This window comes from Rhinopithecus roxellana, chromosome 11 (genome assembly GCF_007565055.1).
Source record: "Rhinopithecus roxellana isolate Shanxi Qingling chromosome 11, ASM756505v1, whole genome shotgun sequence".
Taxonomy (NCBI): domain Eukaryota; kingdom Metazoa; phylum Chordata; class Mammalia; order Primates; family Cercopithecidae; genus Rhinopithecus; species Rhinopithecus roxellana.
The window spans coordinates 100,257,538-100,285,290 of NC_044559.1; the positions used below are offsets into that span (position 1 = coordinate 100,257,538).

At 35.2% G+C, this 27,753-nt stretch overlaps 1 protein-coding gene across 2 annotated transcripts in view; it reads left to right on the top strand.

Moving 5' to 3' along the window:
• Positions 1-27,753, top strand: part of CABCOCO1 (ciliary associated calcium binding coiled-coil 1) — a 104,633-nt gene that overhangs the window by 29,049 nt on the left and 47,831 nt on the right. The window contains exon 6 of one of the 2 annotated variants that reach the window (XM_030941066.1): positions 10,106-11,233. The exons of the other annotated variant lie outside the window; for it this stretch is intronic. Coding sequence (XP_030796926.1) covers positions 10,106-10,138 — 33 coding nt within the window. The 3' untranslated portion in view covers positions 10,139-11,233. Of the gene's footprint in view, positions 1-10,105; positions 11,234-27,753 lie in introns of those variants that run through there. 2 annotated transcript variants of the gene reach the window in all.

Here is a 27,753-nt window from a genome sequence, read left to right on the forward strand (position 1 = left end):
AAGTTCTGGGATACATGGGCAGAACGTGCAGGTTTGTTAAATAGCTATACACGTGCCATAGTGGTTTGCTGCACCCATCAACCCATCATCTACATTAGGTATTTCTCCTGATACTATCCCTCCCTTTACTCCCCACTCCCCGACAGGCCCTGGTGTGTGATGTTCCCCTCCCTGTGTCCATGTGTTCTCATTGTTCAACTCCCACTTATGAGTGAGAACATGCAGTGTTTGGTTTTCTGTTCCTGTGTTAGTTTGCTGAGAATGATGGTTTCCAGCTTCATCCATGTCCCTGCAAAGGACATGAACTCATCCTTTTTTTATGGCTACATAGTATTCTATGGTGTATATGTGCCACCTTTTCTTTATCCAATCTGTCATTGATGGGCATTTCACTTGGTTTCAAATATTTACTACTGTGAATACTCCTGCAATAAACACGCGTGTGCATGTGTCTTTATAGTAGCATGATTTATAATCCTTTGGGTATATACCCAGTAATGGGATTGCTGGGTCAAATAGTATTTCTGGTTCTAGATCCTTGAGGAATTGCACACTGTCTTCCACAATGGTTGAAGTAATTTACACTCCCACCAACAGTGTAAAAGCATTCCTGTTTCTCCATATCCTCTCCAGCATCTGTTGTTTCCTGACTTTTTAATGATCGCCATTCTAACTGCCACGAGATGGTATCTCATTGTGGTTTTGATTTGCATTTCTCTAATGATCAGTAATGATGAGCTTCTTTTCATATGTTTCTTGGCTACATAAATGTCTTCTTTTGAGAAGTGTCTGTTCATGTCCTTCACCCACTTTTTGATGGGGTTGTTTTTTCTTGTAAATTTGTTTAAGTTCCTTGTAGATTCCAGGAAATCATTTTAAAGAGACTAAAGATGCCATTAAAAAATAGTGCTTCTGTAGGTCCTCAATTACTTTAGGGGGCTTTGTTGCCTCCTAGAAGTACTAGGGACAGGAGTGGCAATAATCAGAAATAAACAGTGAGTAAGGGGATATTCACATTACCTTTGTAATTTTCCTGATATTAAGAAACACACGGAACATGCCAGCTATTCTGACTTCCTGGGTATTGTTATTCTGGAATTTATAAATTACTTGCTTCATAAACACCTCAGTCACCATTACTCACTCTTCATTTGGGTACTTGCTCTAATGCCAGCCTTTTAAAAGTGAACTGCCAGAAAACAAGGAACCCTTTTTGCTTCTGACTTTCCTAAAAATTACTTCTTTGCAGTCTCCTCATACTGTAGCTTAAATTAGGTGTCACTTGACAAAGTTTCACTGAAAAACGTTTCCATTTCAGAATTACATCATATCGTGTGACAGCCCTTGCAATAATTATCAGTTTGGAATATAATCCTATCTCATGTATTCAAGCAAAACTTTGGGGAAATGATAGTGGCTTCAGTAACAGCATAAGTAGATATTTAGAGTGATCAAGAAAAAATTTCAGAAAGAACTCCCTTTTCCTTTGTTAATTACACAATCATGCCTTTCTTCTATATTGTAAGGATATATTTAGGTGACATTTACACTATGGAAAGATAAAACGGAGAAAGTAGACAGGGATTGGCTGCTTTATTTTCCATTGTCATTTGTATTTTCCCCAGGCTGACCAGAGCAATGAAAAAAAAATCTTTAAGAGAATGATGTTGGGTCTTTAAGAATTAGGCCACTCATGGCATTTTAAAGGATTAGTGAAAGTATTTTACGACATTTTAGAAGTGTTTGCTAACCCTTGGTACATTTTAGAAGTGTTTGCTAACCCTTTCATGGAGGAGGTAGGGGCCTGCCCCAGTAATATGATTATTCATGCTGATATCAGGGCTCTGGGACCAAATAATGGCCACAAGACAAACACATGAATGTTTGAAATTTAACTCTTAGGCAAGCATTCAAGTTAGATAACACTGATGAAATTTAGTTTCTTTAATCGTGGATAGATGAGAAAAAAACATAAATCCCCTCTAATCATAGAAGTGTCCATTTCATAAGTGAGAACAGAATGATGAAATAGAATATCACCATTTGTCAACCTTTAATAAAATAATAGATCTAGGCAATGATGATGAGTAGCTCCTGACATCACAAAAAGAAAGAAAACCAGACATCACTTGCTTGTTAATAAAATTATACAAAACCCCATATAAATTGCTCTTGCAATTTGAACTCGATAGTCTTTTAGTCAGTCTTCTAACACTAACTTCTCATTTACTGGAAATATGGAAGATAAAGGAATATGTTAAGGATATCACAAAAAGGCAATTAGCAAACCAGGGTATAGGAGATTCTACAGGACAGAAGACATGGAATATTCAACAAATAAATCTCAAAGAAATAAAAAAAAACATAAAAGGTGAACCTGTGGATTAAAAAATGACTGAATCAAATTCAATGTAGGTATCTTATTTGGATCCTACTTCAAACAGACAGATAGACAAGCCAAACCACAAACACAAAACAGTTATGAGATCATCGGAGCATTTGAATATTGGCCACATAGTTGATGATGACTGTTACTAATTCCTGGAACTTGTTAGTGTATTCCTTTCCATGGTAAAAGGGACTTTGCAGATTTGATTAAGTTTATGAATTTGAGATGGAGCGATTATTCTAGATTACTGAAGTGGGATCAATGTAATCTCCATGTAAGAGAAAGAGGAAGGCAGGAGGGTCAGAGTCAGAAAAAGGGAGATTTGAAGATGTCACACTGTTGGCCTGGAAGTTGGAGGAAGAGGCCACAACTTTATCAACTGGCTTGTCATCTCCTTCTCATAGTTCTTTTTAATACTTAATTATTATTGTTCATTTTTCTTAAATATGAAATTTAGAAATAAACCTGTGCATATGTGGATTTTTAGTATGTGGCATATATTAATATTTAGTAAATTGGCATGTAAAGTTACTTGGGATAATTGGCTACATGTTTGTTAAAAACAAATTAGATTTTTACCTTATACCAAACTTAAAAATAAATCCAATTTATTAAGAGGTTCATTTCCCATAATGGAAGACATATTCCTTAATGGCAAACTATAATTTGGTCAATACTTCCACTGAGAACAACTGGAAAAACTGGACAAGATTGTTTTAAGACTTAAATGTTTGAAAGCTCAGCTAGCAAAGCTCAAAAAAGATTATGAGCCTGACAGTCACAAATGCTTTCTACCTATAGACATCTACAAGTTTGGAAAAGGTAGCTAAGAAACTTAAAAGCTGAGAATTGAAGCTTTGGTAGACACATGGAGCTAGGAGAACAAAAATTGGAGGGGGAAGAGAATATAGCAAATTTTACAAGTAGCATGTTGGGTCTGCACAAGACCACATTTTAGGAGATCAGCCCTAACTACCATGGACTGAACTTCAATTTCAAATTTTCTCCATTTCTGGTGGATTCAGGTTAGCTGTGTATAGTGTTGTTAACTTCCTCTGTAAAATAAAATCATGCTACACTCCAGATTGTATCAACAGTTTTTCATAACCAATGTCTGTTACATAATAAAAATCACACAGAAAACAAAAATAGACCACAAGTGTTCCAGATGATGGAGTAATTGGTCATGTACTTGAAAATAATTATCCTTAAGAAATATTCTAAAAAATACTCTTGAAAATGAAATATATAAATTTTAGCAGATAAAAATGATTACAATATTAAATGGAAGTTTTGAAATAGAAAAATACAATAAAAATTCAAAACCAAGTGGATGTGTTTAACAAGTTAGTCCATAGCTGAAGAGAAAAATTGGTAAACTGGAAGATAAATCAAAAGAAAAAAATCTAAAATAAAGCATGGGGATGCAAAAGCATGGTAAACACAGAAAATGGATGAGAGAGTATGGATATAGTAAAAGGTATAATGAGAGAACAAAAGTCAATTCTAGAATGAGAATATAGAAGTCACATGTGAAGAGTTAATTTTCCAGAACTAGTCAACACCATTAGGACACAGATTTAGGATTTACTTGAACCTCAAATACATGTAAATCTCCACCTAAGCATATTATAGTAAAATTTCTAAAAACGAAAGATGAAGACAATCTTAAAACCGGCCATAGAAAACAAAAGACATATCTCCTTCAGAGAAGTAACAATGAGACTGACAGCCAACGTCTCAACAGTAACAATGACAGCCAGAGGACCACAAAGTAATTTCAAATCGTCTTAAGAAAATAACTGTCAATCTAGAACTTCATTCAAAGAAAAAACACTTTCTGTGATAAAATAAGAAAAAGGCAAACAAGGCAGCGTAAACATGGGCAAAGAATATAAACAGACAATATGAGGATTTTAATAGAGGGATTTTTAGATTAAAAAATTAGAAAATTTATTACAAACAGAAACACACTAAAGGAAGTACTAATGGGTGCTCTCTGGGCATAAAGAAAATGATTCCAAACAGCAAGTGAGAGAAATAGAAAGGAATGAAGAGCAAGTGAAACGGGACAGATTAGGATGGATGGATAGATAGATAGATCGATCAATCTAAATTAATATTAAACGTGTTACACAAAATGTTTTGTGAGGTTTAAAATACACAATGACAATAGCATATAAGTTGACAGCAAGGTAAGTGAGTCAGTTTTCTAAGCCCCCTCCTGTTGTTTGAGGAAAGTAAAAGTACTTATTTATAAATATTTAATAAGTTAAGGATGCATATTATATCCTTGGGGTAAGCATTGAATAAATGATAATGCTAAGCTAAGAGAGGAGGAGGATGGAACAATAAAATCAGTTGAAGTACTAAATTTAAAATGCAAAACTATAGTAATAAATATGAGAAAAATATTAAGGAAAATAGTTTAATTGTGGAATTGGCTATATAAATTTTTTTAACATGTGATGAAAAATACCGTGAATAAAATTTTAAGTCACTGGGAGAAAACATTTGCAAATTAACATATGAAGGTCAAAAAAAATTTTTTTTATCGTTTTAGAGATGGGGTCTCATTCTTTTCCTCAGGCTGGAATGCAGTGTTATGATTATAGCTCACTGAAGCTTTGAACTCCTGGGCTCAAGTGATCCTTCCACCTCAGCCTCCCATGTAGCTGGGACTGCAGACATACACCCTCATACCCAGCTAAGTTTTTTTTTTTTTTTTTTTTTTTTTTTTTTCGTTGAGATGGAGGTCTCACTTTGCTGCCCAGGCTGATCTTGAATTCCTGGCCTCAAGAGATCCTTCAGCTTCAGCCTCCTGAAGTGCTGGGATTACAGGTGTGAGCCACCAATTCCAGCCCAAAAATATTTTATACACAAATAGTTTCTTTGATAAAATAAGAAAAAGGCAAACAAGGCAACAGAAACATGGGCAAAGAATATGAACAGATAACATACTTTACCAATAAACAGATATAAAGATATCCAACCTTAATAGTTATCAAGGACCTGCAAAAAGTATGTATTTCTTAAATATAAGATTGGCTAATAGTAAAAGATGGATTAATATCTTGTTAATGAGGCTGCAAGAAAACATAGCTATATTTAGTTAGTGCAACGTTAAATTTGTAAAGCCACTGTGGAGAGCAGATTGGCAAAATCTATAAAGTTTTTGTGAATGTGAATATCTTTCTTCCCTAAATTCAAAGTATCTTCTCTATAGACATATGTACTCATATTATATAAAGCTATTCATACCTGAATATTCATCAAAGCATGGTTTATTACAGCTAAAAATTGCAGAAGGTAAATCAGAAGGGAAATACTTTATTTAAATGAAGTACTCAATAAATACTTCATGTGTACATTCATTTAAATAAAATGAAGTACAGTCACACTATAAAAAACTATCAAGTCTTTAGAATGAATGTAGTAGATTCCTATGTATGGTTATGTTAATATCTCTACAATATATTCTTAATTTAAAAAGTATAGAAGTAGAACAATATGAATAGTGTTCCCATTTATTTTTAAAAGCAAATAAAAATGAAAATATATAGACGTGTATATGCATGTAAGTGATTGTATAAAAACCAAAAGAATTTATATTAACAATTAATATGGCTTACCTTTGGACAGTTGGGTGGAAATAGGAATGGAATAGCATGTGAAAAGGGACATTTTATTCTGTATATTTCAGATTTAATGTTAGGCTTTTACAATGTGAGTGTCTTCGCATATTTTTGTACAATAATAAAATTGTTCCCTAGTTCATTCCCGAGAAGTATAGTACTAAGGCACATTTTGTGAATTAAGTGCAGCATATAAGCAAGCTTATATACTAACATATTGATAGAGTGACTTCATCTGGGTTTTTACAAGATGAAAGGCTGCATGGGAAAAAATACGTGAACTCTCAATCCATAAAATATTAAGTGCTTTACAAGTGTGTTGCTACCATATTTAAATTTTCAGTATAAACTAGGTTTGGCTAAAAAGTCATTTATAGAGTAAAAATCTGGTGTTGTGCTATAACATCCCAAGTTTTCCCCAAGAAAATAAAATTTCTATCATGAATTATGCATATTTATCATATTGTAAAAATATTTATTCAGCTTAATTTCACCAAAGTGGCAACACATCAAATCTTAGATCGTTTTTATTTTCAAAGGTTATATCGTATGTATGCATTTCACCACACACACACATATATATGCATTTGTGTTTGGATATAAAAACATAAGAATAAATCTGCTTTAATAATTTCTCTAACTTACAAAATGTGATAGATAGTATAGCTTTATTTGTAACCATTTAAGCCAACTCACTCAATCTGTTTCAAGATTTTATTTTGCAGCATGGACATTTTTCACATAAGCCCCATTGCACAGCTCCAGGGAAACCACTCACATTGCAGTCCACGTGTTTAATGGAGTTGTGCATTGTACAGACCGTGCAGTCATTGGTGGAGGCCCTGTTTTCAAAAGCGGTTCTGTAGCAGAATCTAACTATAATAAATATGATATATTTAGAAGGATATTTAAAGAAAATCATAAACATGCCTAAGTAGTTACCTTGACTAGAGTCACATTTTGGCAGCCTTTCATAACCCGAAATAATACCACTTAAGGTCAATAAATGTACCTCTCTAAAGTCAGTGAATGCCAACTGTATATAATTTCATGTTCTGAGCACTTATTCCTATAGCAAAAACAAAATAAAACACTTTTTCCTTCCTTATTTCAAAACCTACACAGATTGTGGGTGTTAATGACACTATGCTTAAACATTGTTAGCTTTGTGGCAGAAAATAACCATATAAAAACACAAATTTTATTTTCTTTCTTTAAACTATAAGGTTATAGTGTCCTGAATAAACAAACTATGAGACTTATGTAAACATTCACCCTTTTAAGAAAAAAAAGGACCAAAACAGCATCACACATTAGATCATATTTTGGAAAGGAGGAAGGCAACTGAAGCATAGCCATAAAGATACCTCTTTTCTCTTCAGTTTACCCTTGAGATGTACCTATCAAAATAATCTAAACTTATCCAGATGATGTTTTTAATCTTGAAAAAGGCTTTTGTCTCATTGGAGGATCCTATTAGCAAACTACTGGAAGGGAAAATCATACAGGGCATAATTTGTAGTTTGACCTACTCACATTGGGTGTTGCTAAAGAAAATCAATCAGAAATTGTTGTGTTAAAATAACTCTATCTGCTCTACCTGGCATGTGTGACTAACTGACTTTAGAATCTATCATTTAAAGAAAATGGTTGATGCTTGGATATACAATTTATCAAACTTCACTCCAGTCATTTTTCTCCAAAGCACAGAAAAATAATCATCCCTCTCTAAATATAAATCTTTTAAGAGAAATTCAAGGAATCTGTCTCCAGCAAAATAATTGATAAATGGCAGGAGCATAATTTAAAGATGATTTCCATCACAGATCACATGGCATCTCAACTCTTGAGTCTGTCACCCAAGTCTTCCCATCTGTTGCCCCAAGAGCATCAATCTTAGCTCCTCTGTGACCAGTTCTCTGATTGAGCTAGGTTGGCCTTTTCATAATTACAGCTTTCTCATTTCCCTCTGCCTCGCAGTATGAGGCTGTTCTTACTGCTGCCTGAAAAGTTCTCCAACATTTTCCTACCAACCCATGCCTACTATCCCCTCATAGCTTCGTCTGAGAGACACTTTTCTTACAGAAAAAAAAAATTAGCAAAGAAGGAAGGAATAAAAAGTACTTTCTCTTACATTACCTTTTACTTGTTATTTCCCCTACATTAAATGTCTTGTTCAAAAATACTGTCATCATACACTCTCCTAGAAATTGACTTCTAATTATAAAGTGATATCTTAAGCAACCAATTACTATCTATAATTCCATGAGATCCGGGTAACTGATATTATTGTTTCTCCTGTTTTTCTGAGTATAGGAGTTACATACATTCACCTAGTGTTCAATAATTGTTTACTAATCAATTAATGTAAAGGAGGAAGATTTTATTTTATTGATTAATTACACAAAGTTGTATTTGGAAAATATTATTTTGGTGTGTAGACTGAAAAACCTAGATCAATCTCTTAAATTATTAATCATTAAGTCCATGACCAGGAAATTAAAAGCTGGTAATAGAATAACACATGTTTATATTAGTCATGTTTTTTATTATAAACTGCCTTATATGGACCACCTTGGGAAATGGCTAACTATAGCCCATTGTAAGTCAAGACTGTAAGATACCAGAGGCCACTAATATTATTGACTATATCAAAATTTATAATTTCTGTTCTAGGGGAAGGAAACATCATAAACGAAGTTAAAAATCAAACTCTAAAAATAAAATTTCCAGTATAAATGACAGAAAAGACGTAACAGTCTTAATATTCTATATAATCAATAAGAAAAAGGTTACCACACTAATGGGAAAATTAACAAAGCATATTTACAAAAGAAAATATATAAATAGCCAATAAACTTATGCGAAGATTTTCAGCCTTCATAGTACCCAAAGAAACGTAGATTCAACAAAAATCAAATTCTCGAAAATTAAAATGAAACCATTGGCTTGTGAGAATGTGATGAATGGCATTCTCATAACCGCTGGGAAGAATGTACATTGGTAAACTTTTCAGAGAGTGGTTTGGCAAGATATATCAATTTTTTTATTTGTATTTACCTTTTGAGCCAAGGATTGTCCTTCACTGGGTTTATCCCAAGTAGATAATAAGACAATGGGCAGAAATATGGGTGCATATATGTTTGATTATAATGGAAAAAAATCTGTGGAGTAGCCAAATGTCTGTTATTAGAAAGAAGTTTAAAATTCTTATAGTGCCTCTATATAATTCTGTCATCATTAAGAGTATTCATATAGTGTTGTACTTACAATGGAAAGTTATTCACACTGTGTTAGTTATTTGATAACAAGCTAATTGTGTCCATTGTGACTGCAGTTTATAGTTTTACATCCACATCTGTTTATGTATATGTATACATATACATACACAGAGAGAGAGAGAACAAGTCCCGAAGGACATACATCAAATTACTAGCAGTAGTCCTGGGTTGTCAAGAAAATGATGAAGAGCATTTGATGTCGATGGTATACCAGATAATCTTCGCTTTCTCTTTCCTTTGTACTTACCTTTATGAAATTATTTTCTGAAACTATTTTTTGCAATCAGCATGTATTATAGCATATATACATGTTCTCGTTTTTAAAAAGTAACAGCTTAAACTACCAAAGTTTTACTGCGTTCCCTTTTATTTTCCTTACTCAGCATTATTTCTTTTTTCCTTGCTTATTTAACTTTTTAAAAATGCATAACATTATAAAAATGTCTGTTTTATTTTGAACAGATGCATTTCATGTTTATGTGATTAGGCAGTGCTCTTTTTCCCTAAAGCAAAAGGTTCTATTGCAAATGAAGATTTAATTATTACTTGAGGATGAGTATGTTATTATTCATGAGTTATATAAGTCATAAAAAATGTCCAGGGTGATAACAATATGACCTAGAAAACAAGGGCTTTAGCTAAGGGGATTTACTCTGCTATTTATGAAACTATCTGGCCAATAGATGGCAGGACTTGGGGGGATGAATGCAGTCTAAGAAAAATCATGTTTCCATTCTGTGATTACAAACCCACAGAATCCATTAATAATCCATACTTCTGGCTTAAAGTGTTCTTTTCAGTCTTTTTTAGGATGCCCAGACGTGCATGCCTAAAGTAAACTGTATCAGGTTCAGCAACCCACGTTTTGAAGTGAACATTTTCAAATCAAAATGTTTTCAAAGGAAAATAACCTGGATTTTCCAGGACCAGAGGCCTCTGAAAAAGAAAAGATTCAGAGTGGATATAATAACTGTCTTCAAATCTAAAGGACTAGCAAGATAAAGAAGAGATTTGTCTTGTCTGCATAACTCCCAGATGGCAAACCAAAGATCACTGGATCTTCTAGGGAGGATTTTTACTAAATAAATGCAATTCCTTTCTAAATATAGAAGTATCTAGAAATGGAAGGGATGAAATGTGGGAGGGCAGAGGCTTAGGCCTTCCTCAGTTTTATACTACCAACTCTCAGCACAGGTCCTGGCAGACAGATGGCACTTTAAGTTTGTCGGAATGAATTGAGAGGTAATAGGTTACATCTTCATTGAATATATTTCAAGTTTAGCAATATGGCTTTTGTTGAATGATATTTTCTGAAGTTGTTTAAAGCACTAGAAGGGAAATTGAACTAGATGATCTATGAGTATGTGACCATCAAACCCAGATTTTTCTAGGATTTTTTAGGACTTTCAATTTAAACTATTTTGTCCTATTCTTCCCACGAGTATACTTCCAAATGTTATTCTCATTAGTAAAGTCCAAAATTTATGATCAGCCAGTCTTACTCTGGGTAGCAATTACTAACAGAATGACAAAGTGAATTCCTTTCTATGGGCTGGAAATCATGTAGGATTACTTACAGTTGGAGTGGATAAATGCAGTTGTTTATAACTAAAAGGTCACTTACCATAAATATGTAGCTGGCTCTATCTTGGTGAATGCAGACTTACATGTCAATGTAAGTCAACCAAGACTCTAGGGTGATATATTTTTATTGATTGTTTTTTTAAAAAAGAAGATTTTGATCACAGTTCTATAATATTGGGCCACATACTAATGTTTTCATAGTGTTCAAGTTGGCTTATGAGGCCACTCTTTAGGCTTGGTGAGTGTTTGAGAGATGGCTGAGAATATACAAGCAGATATGCATTGTGCAGGAAAGCATGCAAGTGAAGAGTCAATTAAGAAAGAATAAACATGCTTAGAAAGAGGCCACCTGATTGGTATTCTGATGGCAGAATTGAGAAACTTTCTATGCAAATTATGCAGCTGCATCGGCACCATTGACATTATAGGAGTGAAGAGGGAGAAAAAACACAACAAAGTTCTCTGTGGCAAAATAGCTCTGTGCTCGATCAAGGAAATAATATAAGGGGAGATGTGGTAGAGGGAAGTTGCTTTTTCTTCTGTTTGCCTGAACCACTAATGACCACAGCACAAGTGGCAAGTTTGACTGATGAATATGGAGTTTCATAGCTCCCAGAGCACTGATTTTGGACTAAGAAGAATTTAGATGAGAGATGCAACCTACTTTCCCTTATTTCAAGATTTGCATGCCTGGTACATACAGTATCATATAAATGTACCAAAGCTTGTGAGGAGGCGCACGAACACACACACACACACACACACACACACACACATACACATGTCATACTCTAAACAGCGGGAACACCAAAGAGATAGATCATCCATTATTCTAGGAATTTTTTTTTGCTCCTATTCAATACACAGTAACTTAAAGAATAAGGGACTTTCATATAAAAAAGATAAGGTATTTTAGATTGGAAAAAAAGACATAATATAAGCTCACAAATGAACCCAGTTATTTTACTTCATTTAAAGAGTGGAAATCTGACTTGAATGATATTTTCCTCAGTAATAAGCAAAATACATTAAATAAATACAACATACTAATATTCATGACCTGGAGCAACTCATGTTTCTTCTATGAAGACTTTTCTGACTTCTGTAGACCATGCTGAATCCTCCCTTCTGTAGACCACCATTGATTTGAACTAAGGCACTGTGCTTTTTGGTATCAATTTATATGTAATCTGACTTTAGCCAGGCGGCCTTCAAGCCTGCCTCTGCTCTCTCATGCTCTCTCTCACTCACGCTCTCTCTCTCACTCACAGACACACACTCTCTCTCTCTCTCACATATGCACTCACATAAACTCCTCTTGCTGCCCCCTACACACAACTGATTCCTAGGAGCTTGAGGGAAATGGTGACTCCTTACTATATATCTTTAGCTTTCTTTAAAAGCTCAGCCCAAAGATGATACATAGGGCATCACACAGAGACCTGGATACTCTCCTAAGTTTTCTGTTAGTTTTAAAAATATGTGCAAAGGCCAGGCACAGTGGCTCACGCCTGTAATCCCAACACTTTGGGAGGCTGAGGTGGGCAGATGGAACACTTGAGGCCAGTAGTTCGAGACCAGCCTGGACAACGTGGTGAAACCCCCATCTCTACTAAAAATACAAAAAAAAAATTAGCTGGGCATGGTGGCAGGCACCTGTAATTCCAGCTACTCAGGAGGCTGAATCAGGAGAATCGCTTGAACCTGGGAGGTGGAGGTTGCAGTGAGCCGAGATCGTGCAACTGCATTCCAGCCTGCGTGACAGGGTGAAACCCTGTCTAAAAAAAAAAAAAAAAAAAAAAAAAAAAATATATATATATATATACACACACACACACACAATACACACATACACACACACACACACACACACACACATATATAAATATATGCCCAAATTCTTCCAAATGTTCTAGAACTTTCTCCCTGAAAGTGGGCTGGGCTTAGTGCCTTTCTTCTAGTGAATAGAATATGGCAGAAATGGCAGAATACCACTTCCAAGATGAGGCTATAAAAAACCTGTGGCTTCCATCTTGGTTCCTCTCTTGATCTCTCTCTTGCACTGGTGATGCCTGTTGCTACACTACAAGGACACTCGGCAGCATCTGGAGAGGCCCACAAGGCGAGAGCCTAAGGCCCACCTACAGATGCCTGAGTGAGCTTGGAAGTAGATCCTCCTCTAGCTGATCCCTAAGATGAATGCAGGCCTGATTGACAGCTTGACTGAAACATCATGAAAGACCCTGAGCAAGTACCACATAGCTAGACTGCGCTCAGATCCCTGACCCACAGAATTGTGTATTTCTAAATATTTGCTGTTTTAAGCACCCAGGCTTGGGGTAATTTGTTACATAGCAATAGGTAACAATACATTTCCCATTCATAACAGCAGCTGAAATCTCTCTCTTTTGCCCCATATTTCAATCACCCCCAAAATGCTTACTTTTCTTTTTTTTTTTTTTTTTTTCATTTTCTCCTCCCCTGTGTCTGGCTGCTCCTTGCACAACCCACTCTAGCCTCCTGTTATTGCTCTTCAATTTCAGAAAAGTCCCCTTGGATTTCTGGTTAAAAAAAAAACCAGTTCTCCTCCATGAATGGCTTGTCTTCCAAACCATTGTACATAATAGGTGCTTAATAAATATCTGTTCATAGTATAAGGAAACTTCAAATTCTTTTGACTTGTGCAAACAAAATTTATTCATTTGAAAAATATTTTCTTAACAATTGAGACGGAAGTTATGGAGAGAGGTGCTTCAGTGTTTGAAGCTAAGCCTTTTGTGAGCAAGACTCAACACTGATAACTCTAAAACCTTGTCTGGTACCTGAGCCAGACAGACATTGGACTGTATGTACTCTTTGGCTTCTTCAGCTTCTGAAACAGGAAGAAGCATACATTTTAATTTCACATGATCAAAGTTGCTGTACAGTTAAAGCCCAGCAAGTACTTTCCTCTCAGGAACAATTCTGGATTCAAGATCATTTTTTTCTAAATGCATTTTACAGGTCAGTGTCTGTGGCCACCTGATTATCAAGTTATTTATCAAACAAATGCAGTATGCCTACCAGCATTCTAAGTACTCTGGAGACTTTCTGTCAGTCAGTAAGTTCCTGTACAAATATTACTTTTACTGCTAGCGTGTGACACTGGCTAGAAAAACAAACACAGTTTCAAAATGCTAAGAGCCTAGCAAGAGAAACAGACATTAATTTAGTAAACCCACAGGCATATAATTACAAACCAAGTACTGTAAAGGAAAAATAGAGGTTACTTTAAAGAGATATATTAGAGGGCTTCTTATAATCAGTGGATCAAGGAATGCTCCTCTGAGTTAGTTATCTTTGTGAAGAGGTCTGGGCATAACTTGTTATCCAGGCAAATGTGTAGGGCAAAAGGAAGTGGAGTTAGTTGAGCATTTACTGTATTCTAGGCACTAAGCACGTTAAATATCACACACACGTAATCTTTACAACCACCATAGAGGGTGAACACCTCTTCAACTGTATTTTAAAAACATGAAGCCTATGACTAATCTCCACAAGAGTAACTGCTGTCCCAAGCTTCCTCTGCAAAGACTTTGAGTTAATCCTCAAAAGTATCAAAGACAACCTTGAATGAAAGAGACTGTTGAGATCATTTTTCAGTTAAGCGGCATGTGATATTGATTACCTACAGAAGTTTCAACAGTTAAAACCCAAACAAAATAGAACTTAGTTTAAATTACTGCCTTCCAAACATGCACTCTAAAAGAATAAAGGATGATATAAATAATAGTGTAATGAAGTGATTTTCAATTATTCTTTTACAACCCTCTCCATTGCTTTATACTTTCTACCCAAGAACCCCATGATGCTCTTTTTATATAATAAATACTGCTAACCAAATATATATGTTTCAGTTTATGTGCCGTTTATGAAAATCAACACTGTACCGTGTATTAAATTACAGCCAAAATTGAGAAAAGAGAAGGGAACGCAGTTCATTATTCTTTGTTAAATAATGAATGTTTTTGAAATAATATGATCATTAAATGCAAATGAGCATAACTGATATAAATGTAAATTTTTCAAAACTTGAAATGTTCCTTAAGATAAACTCTTTGGCTGAATTCTTAATATTTAATTGTTCCGCTTTCACAAAATGAATGCAGTCACCTATTCAACATAATTAGTCATCTAGGGAAAAACAATTATAATTGAACATAGCTGCTTCCCAAATGCATTTTAAATAACATAAACAGTCCTACGTTAAATATCTGGCCTACTGCTTGGATATCTTGTATTTGCCTCTCCAGACCCCTTTCTCTACCCCTACCACGTGTCTCAGAATGCTAATGTTATGGAAACCATCCAGAGGCTCCTTTGCTTCCTGGGCTTCTACCTGTGCCAGCAGGGTGCCTGGGTGGGAGAAAGCGTGAGGCTGAGGTGGCTTCATTCCCAGCTCCCTCCGCATTGAATCACTACATGTTGGGTGCATCCTTCACAGGTTATAGTTTCTGTCCTGTCTATGCAGCTCTTCTCCCTGCATTCTGGAAACTGTTCCTTCCTCTTTCCCAATCACCCGAGGGATAATAACAGAGATAGGGTGCTGGGCCATCCCTGTTACGTTCCCTCAAACCACCCTGCACCTTTGTATAAAGTCCTTTTATTAAACCCTCCTCAATGACCCATTTTCAGTGCACTATTTTCTCTTAGAACTCTAACTCTATAGTAATTGATACCAGGAATGGCCTCAGGAAACTGATCCTCAAATGAGAATCTGAATTGGGTTGTTCACATATGTGTGTGGTGTCCAGAAAGCTTACTGGGCAGGAGTAGGTGTAGGGAGAAATTGGGATGCAACACTGAGGCACATGACTCAGCATTGACTCTAAGGATATCCAACAGAAGACAATCAAATAGCAAGTTGGGCAGGCGAATGTGTTGATATGGGTGCACTCAGGATTTGGGACTTGAGAATGTGGTTCCAGCACCCAGGAGTGACATTAAGAGTCTGCTAGGCTGCTAGGCTTGCCATACAGTCAATTAGGTTGTTGTGACAGAACTTCCCTGGCAGGATGCAAAGAAAAGAAAGGATTTTGATAGCGCAGGGAGATGAAATAATGTACTATCTGTTTAGCCATTTTCTACTTATCATGCCTGTGAATGTCCAGAGGATGCACTCCTCTTATCCAGGCATTCGGGAATCCCTTGTTGGGGAGCTTTCCATCATCACTGACCACCCCAGTAGTGGCTATTCTCAGTAGGCTGACTTCTAATCAGAGGCGTGAGATGCTTTGAACCATGTTTGGGATGAAAAGCTTGCTAAAGTGAACAGTCCACACACACCATTCTAATGACAAGCTTATAGGTTTTTAATCACTAAATGAATCTTCAGTATTAGTGAGAAAAACGTATAGTAATGTAGTAACTTTTTTAAAAGAAATCTCCTGAAAATATACACTGCTCACTAATGCTTACATGAATATACTCTGTATAATTGACACAAAAAAAAGTATGGAGAGTTATTTCAAGTCTTGCACAAGGTAAAAACAGAAGCTGATACATAAGCTTAGTTGAAAGGTAAGCATCCCCCCGCAAGTACTTGGATTACCATTAACTATTTTCTTAATCTCTATGAAGCTCGATTCTTCATCTACAAAATAAGAGAACTAATATCTGTATCCCATTGTTGTGAGGATAAACAAGACAGGGCCTGGCATAGGACAGCATCTCAACTAACAGGGCAAAGTAAGTTTGCCTTGGGCATGCCTCTCTCATTGGCATTTGTCATCTATTACTACATCCTATACTGGAGCCTTGAGGTCAGGCTCCACAACTGCTTATTTCACAGACGCACACTAGATCCTAACTAGTGAGGGTGACTAAATGAATTCATGAATGTGTTATTGTGAGGATGCAATGCAAGTGGTTACTTTAAGGTGTACCTTTCTTTCCTTCCCTCTATTGGTGTTTACATTTCACCTCTTCATTTGTTGCCTTTATAGTCAGGGACAATTTATTTAACCGCAGGTTTGCGGTAGGTTTCTCCTCATTAAAATTGAGATGACGTCTCTCTCTTGTCCATTCGGGCTGCTATAACACAAATATAAACTGGATGGCTCATAAGCAACAAGAATTTATTTCTTATAGTTTTAGAGACTGGTAAATCTAAGATAAGGCACCAGCAGATTTCTAGTGTCTAGAGAAGACTTGCTCTCTGCTTTATAAGGAGTGCCTTCTTACTGTATCTTCACTTGGTGGAAGGGGTGAACAAACTCCCTTTGGCCTCGTTCATAAAGGTATTAATACTTTATGAGGGAGGAGGCATCATGACCTAATTGCTTCCCAAAGGCCATCCCTCTTAACACCATATATTGGGGACTAAGTTTCAACGTATCAGTGTTGGGGAGATGGGAACATTCAGACCATAGCAACCTATTACCCTTGTAGCAATGCTGTGAAATAAATTAGATAACAGTCTAAATACCTACAAAATAGGGAGTACTCCATAAATTTTATTTTCCTTTCTTTTGTCCAATTTGTATTTCAAGGACTCAACACATTATAGACACTGAAATAAATGTTGTCCATTATGGACCACGCATAAACTTCTAATTTGGAAAGTTTATACACTGCTCATTTCTTAAAAAAAAAAACTCCCAAATATCAGATTACTGCCCATGGGATTGCAAAATATTTTTATGCCTTTTATGGTTAAAATGCTCTAAGAATTTGGAAGAAGTCCTACTTCTGAAAGTTATTTCAATAAATCCGAAATGAATAGATGTGGAAAATATTTAACATTCAACGGTTAATTTTGAGTAAGAGACATGTAGTTGATTTTATCCCTTTTATTTCTACAAACCATAAGAAGAAACAGTTTGGACAGGTTCCTCAAAAGAGTCTCCCCAAATCCTTTTTAATAGGATACATCAACTCAAGTGTCACCCAAAGATTATTCCTAACAAATGTACATATTGTTTGACTTTGCTTGGAATAAACAAAAAGCTTAAAATTAGATTATTGCTTAGAAAGAGAGCCATTAAATTAAAATAAGGCCAGACATTTGGAACTAAGTCAGTTTAAGAGAGTCACCTTTCATTAAATTATGGCTACCATGTTTGGATTGTTTTATTAGCTTTATGCCACAACCATAAAAACTCAGTTAAAATTTCACAGTAAGTGCCTAGTGCCTTCACACAAATTCACAAAATCAGTGCCTCTAAACAAATTCGTTTTTCATACTAAAAGAAATGCCAATAACCACTAAATCACTAAAACTAAAAGGCAAAAAAGTGGAAAACTTTTTTAACATCATTTAAATCGCTATTGGCCTGACTTACTTTTCCCCTTAAAAAAAAAATATATATATATATACATATATATATATAGACAACAACTTAATGCTGTTTCCCCTCATTTCTCATTTTTCATAGGGTTCCAGCACTCTATCACTATTTGAAATGTAACTAATTTAAACTTATTTAGCAAAAGAAGCTTTATTTATAGCCTTATTTGTGCTGAGCAGCTTTTCAGAAAACACATTTTTCAGATTAATGGAAATGTTTGTGGTAACATTAGCTCTACTTGCCATTCCAAAACTATAAAATGAATTAAGAGGGGGAACGACTTGAATTAAAGCATGAGTGACTTCATAAAAATAAACACTTTACATAATTTGTAAATTTAAATTTTTGTTACCTCAAAATGTAGGCAGAATGATTGACAAACATAATGCATTTATTTGCCAAAAAACAAGAAGAAATTTGCTTGATTACTGATTAAAATTATTTTAAATGATTTTTCCAGTGAGTTTTTTGTGTGTATATCACTGATGGAAACTTTTTATTCTGTGCCACAGATTCTCATTTCCATATACAGTTTTGTGACCGGAGACTTGACATGCTGAATTAATGTGTGTGTGTGTGTGTGTGTGTGTGTGTGTGTGTGTGTGTGTGTGTGGAGAGACATAAATATAGAGATAATGATAGAGACATCATTGTAATAGCTTCTTTAGGGAGCTCTTAGAGTTAACTGGAGAAACCCTAACTTTCGTTGAACACAGTTTGAATTCTAAAGTTAGTTGTGATGCTACTTATATTCTCCGAATATACTGTAAACACAAAATATTCCACTTTTTAAAATAATGGAAATATGTTAACAATAAAGCATAAAATTTACAAATAATTTTATCTTTCAAATATGAAAAATGCTTCATCCAAAAACTAATGATGCTGGTCCACCTGGTTTCAGCTCTGATGGACTATCTTGTAAGAAATCATCCTCTAATCAAGAACACATAAAAAAGTGGATACTTTTTTAAAAGTAAGTTTGAAGGCATTGGAGATTTTCCAAGGTACTCAGGATTTAAGAGGCCACAATCCTAGAGAGAAGTGAAGATTTTTGAAGTGAACCCAATATTTGTGTTGCTCTTCCTCTAGGGGAATTTGTTGAGTTTTAGGAAGTACAAGGCAAGAAGTTGAGAAGCAAGAGGAGGACAGTCCTTAAGAAGCAGAGAAGCCAATAGAACTTCTGACAGTTTTCTAAGACTAGAAAACAAAACTCTGAATATGAGCATGTCAAAGTAGCCAGGATCAAGAGGACAAGATTACAGGAAGAAGAGGGGGTACACAGAAGTGAACTTGATACTCTGTGACAGCTTTTCACTCCGGGCATTTGCTGATTCTTAAGCCATGGTGGGAAAATGACCCAAATGTATACTATAAACCCCAAAACAATCACCAAAAACAAACAAAAACTTATAGCTAAAAAGCAAGCAGAAGGGATAAAATGAAACACGAAAATACTCAATACAAAAGAAGGCAGAAAAAGAGAACAAAGGAGTTATGGGACAAATAGAAACAAATAGTGAAGATGGTAGATTTAAACCGAACTAAATCACTTATCACACTACAAAGAAATATATGCCGAACCATATAAATTATCACATTAAACATAACACCCCTTGTGAAAAGAAAAAAGCAAAGATGATCAGATTGCCAACTATATGACCCACTATATAATCCCTACAAGAATAAGGACATAAACAGTTTACAAGTGGGGAAATTATGGAAAATATGTATACCATGTTAACAGCAATCATAAAAAGCAGGAGTGGTTTCATAAGTATCAGACTCAATAGATGTCAGAGCAAAGAATAAGACCAGTGAGAAAGAAGGTCACTTCCTAATGAAAAAGGCATCAAATCATCAAGAGGACATAGCAATCCTAAATGTTTATATACTTAACAGAGATTGAAAATATATGAAGCAAAAGTCAATAGACCTGCAAGGAAAATAGACACATTTACTCTTATAATGGTAAATGTCAACACCCTCTTTTAACGATTGATAAAGACAAAGTTAGTAAAAATATAGACAACTTGAACAAGACTATCAAATAATTTGACATCATTGACGTTTATATAAGGAAAAAAACAGAAAACACATTCATTTTAAGTGCACAAAAAATATTTACAAGTTAGTTCATATTCTAGACTATAAAACAAGTCTAAATTAATTTCAAAAGATTCAAATCATACAAAGTATGCTTTCTGATCAAAATTGAGTTTCAGAAGTCAGTAACAGAAAATCCCAAATATGTACAGACTAAATACACAGTTCTCCATAACCCATGGATAAAAGAAGAAATAAAAAAGGAATTTAAAAAGCATTTTGAATGGGTTGAAAATGAAAACACAAAATATCAAAGCTAAAACAGCATTTTGAGGGAAATTTATAGCACTAAACAGTCTTAAATCTTTAACCTCAACTTGCACCTTAAGAAGCTAACAAAGAAGAGAAGTTTAAACACAAATTAAGCTGAAGAAAAGTAGTAACAAATAACAAAAAAAAATTAAAAAAAAATAAAAACAGAGCTTTTTATTTTAAAATCAACTAAATTAATAAATCTTTATCAAGACCAAGCAGGAAAAGAGAGAGAAGACAAAATTACCAAAATCAGGAATGAGAGTGGTGACATTATTAAAATTTCTACAAATATAAAAAGAATAATAAGGTATTATTATTGTCAAAAACTGTGAAGAGTCAGATTTTACCTATTTTACAGGTTAGCCTGTCTCTGTCTTGTGGATACTGGCAGAAGATTCAAGACTCCTTAGTCAGAGAGAGTTAGAGAAATAAAACTCAATATTCTCAAATTGAGCTGAAAGAAAGGATAAGAAAGTAAATAAAAAGAGCAGCAATTAAAGAAAAAGAAAATATATACAATCAGGAAAATAAAGCTATGAGGTGATTCTTTAGAAAGGCTAATGAAATTAATAATCCTCTAGTAAGACTTTAAGAATAAAAAAAGAAAGATGAAAACACAATGTCAGTAATAAATTGAGGCGTCTCTAAAGATCTCATAAACTAAAAGATAATATGAATAACATTGTATCTAAATTTTCATACTACATAAAAATGATAAAATTTGAAAACTTCTCTATCAAATAAATGGAATTAAATTATATCTAAAAATACTACCTTGTTATTTTTTAATTTTTTATTATACGTTAAGTTCTAGGGTACATGTGCACAACATACAGGTTTGATACATAGATAGACACAGGCCATGTTGGTTTGCTGCACCCATCAACTCGTCATTTACATTAGGTATTTCTCCTAATGCTATCTCTCTCCCAGCCCTCTATGCCCTGACAGGTCCAGGTGTGTGATGTTCCCTGCACTGTGTCCAAGTGGTCTCATTGTTCAGTTCCCACCTATGAGTGAGAATATGCAGTGTTTGGTTTTCTGCCCTTGTGACAGTTTGCTGAGAATGATGGTTTCCAGCTTCATCCTTGTCCCTGCAAAGGACATGAACTCATCCTTTTTATGGCTGCATAGTATTCCATGGTGTATATATGCCACATTTTCTTAATTCAGTCTATCATTGATGGACATTTGTGTTGGTTCCAAGTCTTTGTTATTGTGAATAGTGCTGCAATAAACATATGTATGCATGTGTCTTTACAGTAGCATGATTTACAATCCTTTGGTTATATACCCAGTAATGGGATTGCTGGGTCAAATGGTACTTCTGGTTCTAGATCCTTGAAGGATCACCACACTGCCTTCCACAATGGTTGAACTAATTTACACTCCCACCAACAGTGTAAAAGCACTCCTATTTCTCCACACCCTCTCCAGCATCTGTTGTTTCCTGACTTTTTAATGATCTCCATTGTAACTGCCATGAGATGGTAGCTCATTGTGGTTTTGATTTGCATTTCTCTAGTGACCGGTGATGATGAGCTTCTTTTCATATGTTTCTTTGCTGCATAACTATCTTCTTTTGAGAAGTGTCTGTTCATGTCCTTCACGCACTTTTTGATGGGGTTGTTTTTTTTTCTTGTAAATTTGTTTGAGTTCTTTGTAGATTCTGGATATTAGCCCTTTGTCAGATGAGCTAGATTGCAAAAATTTTCTCCCATTCTGTAGGTTTCCTGTTCACTCTGATGGTAGTTTCATTTGCCTTGAAGAAGCGCTTTAGTTTAATTAGATCCCATTTGACGATTTTGGCTTTTGTTGCCATTGCTTTTGGTATTTTAGTCATGAAGTCCTTGCCCATTCCTATGTCCTGAATGGTATTGCCTAGGATTTTTTCTAGCATTTTTATGGTTTTATATCTAACATTTAAATCTTTAATCCATCTTGAATTAATTTTTGTATAAGGTGTAAGGAAGGGATTTAGTTTCAGCTTTCTACATATGGCTAGCCAGTTTTCCCAGAATCATTTATTAAATAGGGAATCCTTTCCCCATTTCTTGTTTTTGTCAGGTTTGTCAAAGATCAGATTGTTGTAGATGTGTGGTGTTATTTCTGAGGCCTCTGTTCTGTTCCATTGGTCTATATATCTGTTTTGGTACCAGGACCGTGCTCTTTTGGTTACTGTAGCCTTGTAGTATAGTTTGAAGTCAGGTAGCTTGATGTCTCCAGCTTTATTCTTTTTGCTTAGGATTGCCTTGGCAATGCAGACTCTTCTTTGGTTCCATATGAACTTTAAAGTAGCTTTTTCCAATTCTGTGAAGAAAGTAATCGGTAGCTTGATGGGGATGGCATTGAATCTATAAATTGCCTTGGGCAATATGGCCATTTTCACGATATTGATTCTTCCTATCCATGAGCATGGAATGTTCTTCCATTTGTTTGTGTTCTCTTTTATTTTGTCAAGCAGTGTTTAGTAGTTCTCCTGGAAGAGGTCCTTCACATCCCTTGTAAGTTGGATTTCTAGGTATTTTATTCTCTTTGTAGCAATTGTGAATGGGAGTTCACTCATGATTTGGCTCTCTGTTTGTCTGTTATTCGTATATAAGAATGCTTGTGATTGATTTTTGCACATTGATTTTGTATCCTGAGACTTTGCTGAAGTTGCTTATCAGCTTAGGTAGATTTTGGGCTGAGATGATGGGGTTTTCTAAATATATAATCATGTCATCTGCAAATGGGGACAATTTGACTTTCTCTTTTCCTAATTGAATACCCTTTATTTCTTTCTCTTGCCTGATAGCCCTGGCCAGAACTTCCAACACTACGTTGAATAGGAGTGGTGAGAGAGGGCATCCTTGTCTTATGCTGGTTTTCAAAGGGAATGCTTCCAGTTTTACCCATTCAGTATGATATTGGCTGTGGGTTTGTCATAAATAGCTGTTATTATTTTGAGATACATTCCATCAATATCTAGTTTATTGAGAGTTTTTAGCATGAAGGGCTGTTGAATTTTGTTGAATGCCTTTTCTGCATCTATTGAGATAATCATGTGGTTTTTGTCATTGGTTCTGTTTATGTGATGGATTATGTTTATTGATTTGTGTATGCTGAACCAGCCTTGCATCCCAGGGATGAAGCCAACCTGATCATGGTGGATAAGCTTTTTGATGTGCTGCTGGATTTGGTTTGCCAGTATTTTATTGAGGATTTTTGCATCAATGTTCATCAGGGATATTGGTCTAATATTCTCTTTTTTTGTTGTGTCTCTGCCAGGCTTTGGTATCAGGATGTTGCTGGCCTCATAAAATGAATTAGGGAGGATTCCCTCCTTTTCTATTGATTGGAATAGTTTCAGAAGGAATAGTATTAGCTCCTCTTTGTACCTCTGGCAGAATTTGGCTGTGAATCTGTCTTGTCCTGGACTTTTTTTGGTGGGTAGGCTATTAATTATTGCCTCAATTTCAGAGCCTGCTATTGGTCTATTCAGGGATTCAACTTCTTCCTGGTTTAGTCTTGGGAGGGTGTATGTGTCCAGGAAATTATCCATTTCTTGTAGGTTTTCTAGTTTATTTGCATAGAGGTGTTTATAGTATTCTCTGATGGTAGTTTGTATTTCTGTAGGATTGGTGGTGATATCCCCGTTATCATTTTTTATTGCATCTATTTGATTCTTCTCTCTTTTCTTCTTTATTAGTCTTGCTAGGGGTCTATCAATTTTGTTGATCTTTTCAAAAAAAAACAGCTCCTGGATTCATTGATTTTTTTGAAGGGTTTTTTTTGTGTGTGTCTCTATCTTTTTCAGTTCTGCTCTGATCTTAGTTATTTCTTGCCTTCTGCTAGATTTTGAATTTGTTTGCTCTTGCTTCTCCGGTTCTTTTAATTGTGATGTTAGGGTATTGATTTTAGATCTTTCCTGCTTTCTCTTGTGGGCATTTAGTGCTATAAATTTCCCTCTACACACTGCTTTAAATGTGTCCCAGAGATTCTAGTACATTGTGTCTTTGTTCTCATTGGTTTCAAAGAACATCTTTATTTCTGCCTTCATTTTGTTACTTACCCAGTAGTCATTCAGGAGCGGATTGTTCAGTTTCCATGTAGTTGTGCACTTTTGAGTGAGTTTCTTAATCCTAAGTTCTAATTTGATTGCACTGTGGTCTGAGAGACAGTTTGTTGTGATTTCTGTTCTTTTACATTTGCTGAGGAGTGCTTTACTTCCAATTATGTGGTCAATTTTAGAATAAATGTGATGTGGTGCTGAGAAGAATGTATACTCTGTTGATTTGGGGTGTAGAGTTCTATAGATGTCTATTAGGTCTGCTTGGTGCAGAGCTGAGTTCAAGTCCTGGATATCCTTGTTAACTTTCTGTCTCATTGATTTGTCTAATATTGACAATGGGGTGTTAAAGTCTCCCATTATTATTGTGTGGGAGTCTAAGTCTCTTTGTAGGTGTCTAAGGACTTGCTTTATGAATGTAGGTGTTCCTGTATTGGGTGCATAAATATTTAGGATAGTTAGCTCTTCTTGTTGAATTGATCCCTTTACCATTATGTAATGGTCTTCTTTGTCTCTTTTAATCTTTGTTGGTTTACAGTCTGTTTTTATCAGAGATTAGGCTTGCAGCCCTGCTTTTTTTTTTTTTTTTTTTCTTCCCATTTGCTTGGTAGATCTTCCTCCATCCCTTTACTTTTAGCCTATATGCATCTTTGCACGTGAGATGCGTCTCCTGAATACAGCACACTGATGGGTTTTGACTCTTTATCCAATTTGCCAGTCTGGGTCTTTTAATTGGGGCATTTAGCCCATTTACATTTAAGGTTAATATTGTTATATGTGAATTTGATCCTGTCATTGTGATGTTAGCTGGTTATTTTGCCCATTAATTGATGCAGTGTCTTCATAGCACTGATGGTCTTTACAATTTGGCATGTTTTTGCAGTGGCTGGTACCGGTTGTTCCTTTCCATGTTTAGTGCTTCCTTCAGGAGCTCTTGTAAGGCAGGCCTGGTGGTGACAAAATCTCTTAGCATTTGCTTGTCTGTAAAGGATTTTATTTCTCCTTCACTTATGAAGCTTAGTTTGGCTGGATATGAAATTCTGGGTTGAAAATTCTTTTTTTTAAGAGTGTTGAATATTGGCCCCCACTCTCTTCTGGCTTGTAGGGTTTCTGCCAAGAGATCCGCTGTTAGTCTGATGGACTTCCCTTTGTGGGTAACTCCACCTTTCTCTCTGGCTGCCCTTAACATTTTTTCCTTCATTTCAACCTTGGCAACTCTCACAATTATGTGTCTTGGGGCTGCTATTCTCGAGGAATATATTTGTGGTGTTCTCTGTATTTCCTGAATTTGAATGTTGGCCTCCCTTGCTAGTTTAGGGAAGTTCTCCTAGATAATATCCTGAAGAGTGTTTTCTAACTTGGTTTCTTGGGGTTGCTCTTCTTGAGGAGTATCTTTGTGGAATTAAAATAAATGGAATTAAATTATAATATTTAAAAATATTTTCCACAAGCAAACTTCCCAGTGTAAATTGCTTCATATTTAAGATGATATAAAGTTATATGAAGTTTTCCTATAAATTTTTAATATTTATTATTTTTTCTTTATTTCCTATAATGCCATAACATGACAAGGACATTCATTGTAAGAAAGGAAAATTACTGACACTATCTTCCTTATGAACACACAAATTACATTTTAGTATATCCTAAAAGTGAGAGTTGCAACAGGGAGGAAGCAGAAGCTGCCAGTCCTCTTAGAAGTCAGGCCCAGAACTGGCACAGTGTCCCTTCAGTCTTGTTGCATTGGTTAAAGCAGTCACAGAGTCAGCTAGGGCGCAAGGGGAGCAGAAATAAACCCCACCTTTCAATGGGGGGAGTGACAGGGAATTAGCAGGCACCCACAATTCATCACATCTTCCCACCTCTCTCAAATTTATGCTTGTCCAAAACCAGCCCTATCACCAAAGTTCATTTCAAATCCTCTCTCATATGAATTATTAACCCCTAAACTGAAAATAGCTCTTCCATTTTCCCCTGTGAACTCTCATTTTTATCTCTACCTTTCTTGGGGCACTTTTAACTTCCAATCTTGAATTATTTATATGAGTCTCATCTCCTCTACATTTTAAATAACATTTATTTCTAGTTACTGAAATAAGAAACTCATATTGGAGAAAATTGTCAAGGTTCATTTCTGAATAATACCTCTCTCAAACTGCTTTGCAAATATGAAATGCTTGATAAACATTTAATAAGTGAAGATTGTAATAAAATCCAAACTTTCTAATAGGTGAATACTAGGTATGTCTGAGATTGTTTGGCTTGTAACTTTCTTCTGTATACTAATCATATATTTTTAAATACAGATAGATAAAATGAAGCTAAATAATAGTTGTATGTATTTTACCCGACTTACGTTGGGGAGAAAAAAAGAAAATAGTGTGATGGCGAACACTTACCGAATTCTTAACTATGTGTCAGGCACAATTCTAAAGACTTCATCCTCCTAACATCCTGCAAGGTTTCGAAGAAAAGGAAAAAATTACCAAGGAATGCAAAACAAAGGAGACAAAAGAGACAGAAAAAAATATCCTATAGACCTGAAGAGCTCCAAAACATCTGAAATTCTGACATAAGTTGGCTACATGGTGAGGGAAGCTGACTTCTAAGAGCACACACAGGAAAGAACTTTGGAATAAAGGGCACTTTTCCTATGACTTAATCTATTCTTTCCATATTTAATGGAGTACTATTTTATGAATTCTTATTTTTGAAAATAAATACATCAATTATCTGGCGATTGGAACTTTGAGGTCTTCAAATTACCTTCACTTTTAATATAATGTTAACATCTTTAACTGCCAGGAAAAGAAAAGCCTAATAATGACTTAGTTTTTAAAAATTGTGCTGTACCTAGAGATCCACAACTACAATGAGACAAAATTAAACAAATTTCTGATACTTTTATTTAACAACCAAAAAGTATTGCCTGTTCAGTACTATGCTTTATAATGGTGGAAAAACGGAAAAGGAGTATAATATGGTACCAGACATCAGAGAATTATGCAATCTATTTGAAAAGATAAAATTAAATATTTAGGAAATTAACAGGAAAGCTTTAGTTTTAAAAACAAGACAGAGGTCAGGAAAGGGAGGAATCACTTTGGAATATAACAGCAAAATA